The sequence below is a fragment of the Olea europaea genome, chromosome 20, assembly GCF_002742605.1.
Source record: "Olea europaea var. sylvestris chromosome 20, O_europaea_v1, whole genome shotgun sequence".
In the NCBI taxonomy this organism is placed as follows: Eukaryota; Viridiplantae; Streptophyta; class Magnoliopsida; order Lamiales; family Oleaceae; genus Olea; species Olea europaea.
The window spans coordinates 2,581,685-2,591,471 of NC_036256.1; the positions used below are offsets into that span (position 1 = coordinate 2,581,685).

Here is a 9,787-nt window from a genome sequence, read left to right on the forward strand (position 1 = left end):
AAAAAAAAAAAAAAAAAAAAAAATTCCAGAAAACTGTGGGGTCATTTGACCCCACATGACCCCATGTGGGTCCGCCCCTGAATATACTGTCATAATAGAATTTGGCCTCTGATGTATGAGTGTATTTAGTGAGTAGAAACTGAGTACATTGCAAAATAGAGTATATATAATGCATTTGATGTTGAAGAAGTTTTTCCAAAGCCAGGCTCAACACTTATCATTTGTGGTTGCCTCAATCAAAGCCGATCGAATCAGTTGACGATACGTCTCATATGTTTCAATCGCAAGTTCAGCTTAACAATGACCAAGAACTCCACATATCCATGAACGTGACGATCCGCATGGGCAAATCGAGCACCGAAGAGAACACCAAATGCAAGGCACTGGCTTGATTAAAAGTGGATGTTTGCGTCTGTGCATCGAATTTTGTGTTCAAGTGTGGAGAAAAAGGAAATGTCAGTTTCAACATTTTGTAAATTTAACAATTGCATCATGGCTTAAAGCTAAATTTTGTGTCGATTTGACGGATTTGCTTCACAATCACACAACATGCATTATCATTCGAGGTTCTCTTTTATTTTCTATTTTATAGTGTACTGTTTGTTTTGAACGGATATGCCATCAATGAGAACATAATGGAGTTTAGAGCCTGTTTGGGCCCGATTTTTTCATCCAAAAAATTGATTTTTTGACCGTTATTTTATTATTTTAGCTGTAATATTTGACTTCTTCTTTCACAGGTGGACCTCACTTTTCTCCTAATGGTCAAAAAATCAATTCTCAAAATTACTCCCAAATAAGCTCTTATCAATTTTCACAAACAAGGTATTCCAAATAAACACCATAAACAAAATGGCCCCAGAGAAATTGACAACACTTGTGACTTAAATCGTAGTTTCAATTAATACCGAATTCCCTACCACTTTTTAGGCTCAAGATCATCCTTAAATCCAAACAATTGAAGGAATTGATACAAGCTTGAACATACAAATTTGCAATTAAAAAACAGTGAAAATACAAATTTCCATAGCATGTACACTAGAAGAAAACAAACTGTCCTCTCCAGATATATGGCATGGCAACTATTTGCACTACAATAATTCATAATTTTTAGTTCTGCAAATCTATTAAACAAAAACAAAGTTAATGATTATCCAATCAATCCCTTGGCAAATGAAAGTCCAATATTCATTCTCCTCCCTTTCATGTCAGCAGTCTTCCTCTTTTGCAAAAGTTATGGCTTCACTAAAGACAACAAAATACAATCCCATTATAATCTTTCATCAGGGAGAGTCAGGATGATTTTGCACAAGATGATTCACCACGTTGGAAAAAGTAGTACTAGGTGTAGACGCTTGGCTTGCATGGTCATCCTACGTCATTAAAAGAGAAAGCAAATGAAACTTCATACATACGAACATTATAAATTTAATATACTCACCAACAAGAATTGTGCATAGGAAAATGGTGTAGGCACGGAAGTATGTTGTTCTTGATATGCCTGAATGGATGATGCACCATCTGGTAGACAAGAACGCCTTGAAGTTGGCCTCTTTCCTTTGTTTGAAGCCAATTTAGCCTGCATATACATTGTACCCACTCAAAAAAAGTCTTTTTAGTCATTAATTCTCAAGATAAACATATTCAGGGGTTGATTTTATATTTTTTTTGGATTAAAACTCTAGATTTTCTAAAAATAACTTCGAGCACTAATTTACTTTTATTATTAGTTTTGACAAAATAATATTTATTTCTCATCTACTTGGAAATATTACCCTTATGGAATATTAGCTACATTTACATCCTCACAACTAAAAATCTGTGGTAGGATTCCATGTACTTTTATAGGATAACATATAAACTTACCTTTGGTTTCTTTGAAGTTGACTCCAACGGGCCTTTGCTCCAAAGTTTTCTAGGCACACCCTTCTTGCTCACCACTTTAGGATCAAGTAAAGAGCAACTGGCATTATTTTGCGAGCTGGTATAATTCGAGGATATTTGTATATTACGCTGCATTTGGACATTATTTATGCCAATCGACCTTGAGCTCAGAAGCTCCTCCTGTCGAAATTATATCCATTCCATTATAGCATGTGTCTGACCTTCATCCTCTGCCGCTAGGTCTGCAATGGAAGCAAAAGCCTTGCACATTTTATCATAACGCAATTGTGTAGGAGTGCTTACCAACCCATCATAGAGTACAGCAACCCTGGTGTGTGCTTTGCTAACATCCCTTCTCCATCACCTAAGTATATACCTATCCGATAGTACAGTTTTGTTATTACGGATAAGTATTGCAATCGCATGTCGGCAAAGTATTCCTCAGAACTCAAACAAGTGGCAAGTGCATACAATTTCACAATTTTGCATATGAAATAAGACTTTGTGTGTTTTTTTTTTTTCTTTCGTTGATTGCTGCATAAGACATCCTCGCGTACCTCGTACATTGTCCCCAAGCAACCATCCACAGCAGACATTATGTCACAATATACTTCCCCGTGAACTCACATTGCACTTTCCTGAATTTTGAAATGGTGTACACTGCCTGAAATTATTTTTCCATTTCATAGGTTGTTGCGCATGGGACTATTTGAGAAAATAACTTGAAATCAACCTGAAACTCCTTCTCAACCTTGTTTCGTAGTGCACGTTCATACTGTTTGATGAATTGCTTCAACGATGTCTTTGAATGCACTATCCATTAAAAAAGGCATTCATACTCTCCGACCATTTTGTTGTTGACATTCTGGCACAAAATATTGTTTTTAAAAAGCAAGGAACCCATCGACCTCTATTCTCGTAGAGCCTCGATAACCAATCATTGTCTTACAACTCATACTTATTTATCATTGTTTTCCAATCGTCTTCAAATTCTTCGATATACTGTGAATCATATACCAATACATGTATAACAGAGAATATAGATCCCTTATCCATGTGATAGCCAATTTTATTTTGGCAACTTCTTCATAATGTGCCATAAACACCATCTATACTTCATGTTCGGGAAAACTACTTGTATTCCATTTTGCATTGTCCAGTCTTGATTCATTATTATTCCATGAGGAGCTTTACCCTGCATACATTTAAGCCATGTCCTGAATAGCCAAATAAATGTATTTGTGTTCTCAATTGATAACAAACCATAACCAAGCAGTGTTGATTGTTCGTGGTGATTCACACCGACAAATAGGGAAAATGGCATGTCATATTTGTTAGTGAGGTAAGTGGTGTCAAATGTAACAATGTCGTCGAACTCTTTATATGCTTGACGACACCGATTGTCTGCCGAAAACACATTCTTTAGCCGCGATTCTTCGTCCAAATCAATACTAAAGTAAAATCCTGCGCATTGTGATTGCATTTCTGAAAAGTAAGATTGTATTGTGCAACATCTCCTTCTCCAAGTTATAATCGCCTCACATGTTCGATATAGTTTCTACAATCCTTTTCTACGCAAGCGAGATTCTCATATCCGCCAACTTCAACTGACTGCAGAGTTGAAGCTTTTGTGCAACGAAATTCCTGCGATGTCATTAACTTCAATCTTCCGTTTCACATGTGTGCTTAACTCTCTGTTGCATCGATACAACCTTGATTTCGAAGGACTTGGTTTATGGTTGTGGTCGAGGTGTACTGTTTTAATTACCCAAAATCCATGATAATCAAATGCCGCAGAGATTCTGGCTTTACATCCCGTCTGCATTGTCGATTGTGACTTCAAATAACCACTTCTTCGTCCTTCATGACTGCATGTCAATGTCACATAACACAGAACTCTGTCATCATCTTTTTTCGAATCCCGTTTCCTAACTGGGAAACCTATGTCGTTAGCATATTTCTTATAGAACTCAAACACTTCTTTTTTGTTCGTGAACTTCATACCAACCGCAAGCACTGTCACACCATCGCTTCCTCTCGTTTCATCTTCACATACATTTATATTGTCTTCAATGTTCTCATTTTCGGGTTCTATCGATAAATCATGTTCCACTTCTGCCATAATTTCTCCTGTATCAAAATTAGCCGTCACATTCAGAAAACCATAATCTTTCCATAATTTTTCAACAATACATATAAATCATAGCAACATTTTAGGTTGGGATTGGATCGGAGGACCCAACATTCGTTTTCACATACATCAATATGAACTTCTCATCAAATTTATCTAGTATACATTTAGTGAACTTCATATATGCCATAAAACCAATTATTCAACTCCATAAAAATAAAAATACAGCTACTGACATTTTAGAAGAGCCGGGAAGTATGCCCTTCAGTTTCATTTCTCAAACAAAACCATAATTTTAACCACATTATACTCATTCCAGTTTTTTCCCCTAAATTATCATAATATTCCAACATTATTTCCAGATTCCCAAAGAAAATAATTATGAAATTTTGCAAAAACAATTCACACATTTTACTGTAGCTGTAGTCGTCAGGAAAGAGTTCTTCTGTAAAATGACTCACTGCAGCTCGACCCAACTTGTACAAGCTGTAAAATGTTATGCCAGCTACTATTCACAAACGGAAATCAAGTCGGGAGGATGGGTTTGTGACGATTTGGGCTTTGAATGGCATGAGATATTTGGGGTGCTCTCGTGGAATTTGCGGGAAACTGGGTATTGACCAATGTTATTTGTTTGGTTTGGCGCCCATTTTATTATTCCCAGTGGCCATGTTTCCTTTTCCTTCTTTTTCACCTCATTTTTTTTTTTCAATAATGCCACGTCAGATTATAATGCAAAATTGTCAAAAGACATTGTACGTATAGCAATATTGATAATGAATTGATTAGAGTTTGGAATTGAATTGGGTGGATATATTTAATTATTATATTAATATCTGATTTGTGAGTAATGGAACTTTATCTCTGATTTTTGAATCGTAATCCTTAAAGATTTGATATTATGTATTTTCCCCAAAAAACTATACCTTATCAAAATTCATATCGATTCTTTTTTAATAGAAAATGGAACCATTTTGGAGCTATGTCCAAGTGTCGGCCCAATTAATGAAGATTATGATATATTCCAAGTTAACTCTTAAGATTAGAAGCTCGTGAGCTTGTCTAACTGAAAGCCCAATGTTACCACTAGAAGTCCAAACTGGATCGATAATAATTACCATTTTGATTCTCTAAATTGCAGTTGCAAAGGGAGATCGAAAACCACTAAAAGAAAGATGTGGCTGCTGGGATTCGAGCCCAGGTCTCCACGGCCACAACGTGGAATTCTCACCACTAAACTACAGCCACATTATGCTATATCTCACGAAAAATAATTATGAAGTTGGTAGTTTATGAAGGACATCCTCCTTATATTTATTTTGTAAAAACTAAAAACCTTGTACTCGAGCATAACCCGCAAGAAAAACATTTGGAAAAAAAAAAAAAATTTCGAAAATGGCATAACTGTGCATAGCACATTCAACCTCAGACTTCACAGGTTAATTCATGGATCATTTAATATATTATATCTACTTTAAACTTGTTCTTTTAAATTGACCTTTTTATTTATTTATTTTATTTTATTATTATTAGTATTATTATTTTTTGGCACACTTTTTCACTTTAGAGAACAGAGTAGACAACCTAAATCGGAGTACCCTCTTACTTGCAAGTGTGTCAATTAATTTTATTTTAACTTAACAGACTTTCGAAGAAGAAGATAGTAAAGTCAAAATTAGAGCTAATTATGCATATAGTCACACCTCACCTTCTCTTAAAAAAAAAAAAAAAAAGAGGAAAGAAAAATATAGAAAGATATGCAATCAATACTTGGAGTCCAATAGCTATGATTTCTAAGATCTGAAGTCCCAAACATTTCAAACGTCTATGCCAATGGTCCTTTTGTGATGGAACCATCAAAAGTCAAAGTAAACTAGTCAGAGTTGAATGTATATTGCACGTTATTTTGAAATACTTTATAAATGTTGTAAAAGATATATTGGATACCAATTTATTAGAAGGATTTGATGAGTCTCAAATGAACTAAAGAAAATAAAATTTAGGATAGAAATTTAAGAGAAGAAAATTGTACTCTCAAAACTCAACTTTTATGTTTCAAATTATTTTGTGATGATGAAATACTTCAAATAAGCAATATTTTTATATTATTTTTGGTACATAAAAATTAATTGCTAATACATAAATTTAAACACCCATTGAAATTCATAAATACATGAATAGAAATAAAGTCATCAGTGATAACTTTAGATTTATGCAGATCAAGATTCATCAAGTCAAGGACTCAAGATTCATTGAATCTAGATTAATATGAATGTTAATTAATTGAGAATTAATAACTCTAAATTCATACATAATAATGATTTTGTAGTATTTATTACATATTGAGAAATTAACAGTAAATTATTTTTGAAATAATTAAAATCGGCCAAAAATAATTGTCACTTGATGTAATGTTTAATATATTATAGATGAACATTTTACCCTTAGCATGAAGAGATAGCATCTCCGTTAACATCTGCCACGTTAGTCAAAATTCTTGTTTTAGTAGTTGTCACAAGCATTTATCAGATGACTATTCACAACAAAATTTTCATTATTGCTTTCCTTGTAAATGACCACTTCATGATAATGAAAAACAAGAACATCATACGATCAATTTTATCAACATCGTCAATGTCGGCGGTGAAAATGATGGGTGGTAGATGAGATTGGACGATGAAAGAGATTTTTTATAGCTTTTTTCTCTACAATTTTTTCGTTTGTGTACATTGAGGAAAAATTATGGGAAAATCTCCCGTAATTCGGAGGAAAGAGATGTGTTTGTCGGGTTTGTTACTTTTCTTTCTTCGTTAAAAAAATAAAATAAAATAAAAATCAAACAAAAGGCAAAATAGTTGTTTCACTTTTACTCAAATTTTGACTTATTAATGGTCAACCCGATCATTTTCATCACTAATGAGAGAATTTTCAGTAGGGCCGTTGCACCACGTGACGGTGCGACCGCCCTATCAAGGTGCGTCATCTCGATAGGTGGCCTACTACACACCCTTAGGCACGTGGGTCGTCATCGATGTGGCGCCTCATCATTGGACAGGCACACCACGTGGGTAATGCGTCCGCTCCACTAAAGATTCTTCCTACAAAATGGCCTTTGACACAGACATTTAAGGTTTGAAATTCTAGATGCAATAAATCATAACCTTCAATGGTTTGGGACTCAAGTAAAATTTACCCAAACCTCCACGGGTTTAGTTGCATCATTAATGATGCGATCCCCAACATTAATTTTTAATATTCCATTAACTAAATTATCATGTTCTATTTTATTAGACCTTTTGTTATATATTTCTGAAGAGAATAGGGACCGATGATGTAATTTTTATTAGGTTAGCAATTTGTTTCCTCATATTCCACTTTAGGGTTTCCCCTAGTTGTTTTGATCTAATCTTGGTATTTTTTTTATTTTTTTTTGGATTAATGAAGTTGTTGATCAAGATAAAGTTTTTGATATTTAATTCATGGCGAATCAATAAATATTTGATTCTTAAATTCGTGATATTGTTGTAATCAACATGTTTTTCGTTCACGTTTATTTCATGCTTTTTGCCATATCAATTTGATATTAAATCTCACTTACGCTTGAGATTTGTAAAGACCTCAATGGTGAAACTCGTGGTATGTTATGAGAAAGCGCAATTCAGAAGACAATTTTTTTCTGTTGATACAGTTGGTAGATGTTGAACAAATGTATCGATAAATGAAGTTGTTAATGCAACACATCAATCACTACGGCTACCCATCGAAAATTCTATGGAGGAAATTCTAATCGATAAATTTCCAATGGAAAAATAAATCATCGAAAATTTCCAGGCGATTGCTATCGATCATGTTCTTGCTTTTTTGAGAAAAATATTTTCAATTCATAAATTAATCTGCTTTTGTAAATTAAAACACACAATGACATAAATTATGAAATCCTAAGAAATGCAATAAACTAATAATTTTGTAAATTAAAACACTTATCATTTATGAAGTCAATACATATTTTGTAAGTGTAATTCAGTTCTTACTTCTTCATCCAGAAGTGTATTTAGAGTTAAGAAAATAAAACTCTAANATATTGATGGCACGAATCCCAATGTTGCCAAAACTCCATCCTATGCATTGAATCAGGGTCTGGGACCATCACCAATGATTCCAAAAGGGCCGAAAACCGTAGGGGTGGTAGAGATTTCGTCTGAATCGTCCAAAATTGACAGATCGAATCCCGAGGGGCCGAAATCTGATTTTTCAATTAAATCTTCCACGGACCTCAACCAAGGCCACGCGCCTAACCATCAGATTTCCCATGGGAAGGCAAACCTTCGACTGAAAAATCATCTAATTCTGACGTTGGAAGAGCCGTCACCGGCGATCGCAAGTTACGGTCAGTCGCTCGGAAAATCGCAGATTCCAGCCAATCCTGAACTCATTTCTGAAAACGGAACATACCGTGATGATCAGCATGAAATTCCGCATCTACCTGTGAAAAATCATAATTTTCTGACAATGTTGGAAAATCGCCGCCGGTCAACGGCCGGCGCGTGGTGGTCACGCGCCGGTGACCCCTCAGCAGAATGTGGGAAATTTTGTTACAGACCCAGTTCCATCATCGGATTTGCCACGGGAGGTCCCTACAGTAATTAATCAAGCTAGGAAGTCATATGCGGCTGCACTTTCTGGTAAATCTGTAGTCTCCCAAGCTGAGCGCAGCCAACGGAAGTCTTTTGCACAGGTTTTGCAAGCCCCATCGGACTCCAGTGACCATAGGTTCACCTCTAAGGAACCTTTCATGCATATGGGAGAGCCGGCGGTTGCCTTTACCGAGGAAGAAGAGGACTTTCTTTCTGAACCGTATAAATTTACTCTTGTTGGCAAATTCACACGTCGCAAGCCCTCCATGATTAAGGTACGTGACAGCTTTCAAAAATTTGGTTTTTGTGGTGATTATATGATTGGACTTATTGATGCGACTCATATTCTAATACACTTGGCACATGAGGATGATTACTCACGCCTATTTCTCAAGCCCTCTTGGTACATCGATGGTTGTCTCATGCGTGTTTTTAAGTGGACGCCCAGCTTTAATCCTAAGCATGAGACTCCTATTGTCCCTGTTTGGGTTTCATTCCCATTATTGCCCATTCACTTTCGGGCAAAGAGTAGTTTGTTTGCCCTGGCTAAGGCCATTGGAATCCCACTACGTATTGATGAGGCCACTTCAGATTTACGACGACCCAGTGAGGCACGGGTATGCATTGAGGTTAATTTGGAGTATAAGCTTCCAGATAGGATTTGGATTCAGCGTGAAAAGTGTGGAGGATATTGGCAAACAGTTGTCTATGAGAAGAAGCCTGATTACTATTTTCGGTGCAGACATTTTGGTCATACTGAGGAGCATTGCCACCCTACACCACCACCTGCTCCAGCTGTTGACCCTATTCCTAAGCCTACTATAGAGATGGCCAAGGATAAGGGTAAAGGAAAGGAGGTCGTTATTGAACCTCCAAAGCGATGGATTCCAGTTCAGAGAGATCAGAAGAGGCAACACGATGCTAGCACATCTGGAGTTCAGATTCCGCTTTCTGTGTCCACTGTCATCACATCAGTCCCATTACCTACTGGCACTAGCTCACATGCCCAGACCCAGCCATCTGTTCCTCCAGTTGCTCCTCCCTCTGCTACAGCCTTACCAGTTATCAGTGTTGTAGATCCAGTTACATCTACCACTCCTTCAACTCCTGCTCAGGCTATCAGTCCACCTATCACTCC

The 9,787-nt window shown here is 36.2% G+C and overlaps 1 protein-coding gene and 1 non-coding gene across 2 annotated transcripts; both read right to left on the minus strand.

Moving 5' to 3' along the window:
* Positions 1-1,379: 1,379 nt before the first annotated feature.
* LOC111369203 lies at positions 1,380-3,005 on the minus strand. The gene is made up of 2 exons (XM_022990676.1): positions 1,867-3,005; positions 1,380-1,579 (listed from the first exon to the last, which is right to left on the minus strand). The coding sequence occupies exons 1-2, from the start codon at positions 2,017-2,019 to the stop codon at positions 1,421-1,423; spliced, it is 312 nt and encodes a 103-aa protein (XP_022846444.1). The 5' UTR covers positions 2,020-3,005; the 3' UTR covers positions 1,380-1,420.
* Positions 3,006-5,191: 2,186 nt separating this feature from the next.
* Positions 5,192-5,263, minus strand: TRNAH-GUG. The gene has a single exon. It is a non-coding gene; the product is annotated as a tRNA-His (tRNA).
* Positions 5,264-9,787: the final 4,524 nt, after the last annotated feature.

What these genes read in the sequence shown, in the direction of transcription:
- LOC111369203 (XM_022990676.1), bottom strand. Translation starts at nt 2,019, where the DNA reads ATGCAGCGTAATATACAAATATCCTCGAATTATACCAGCTCGCAAAAT. An exon ending in CAACTTCAAAGAAACCAAAG is followed by an intron (nt 1,580 to 1,866) that starts GTAAGTTTATAT and finishes ATGTATATGCAG; the next exon opens with GCTAAATTGGCTTCAAACAA.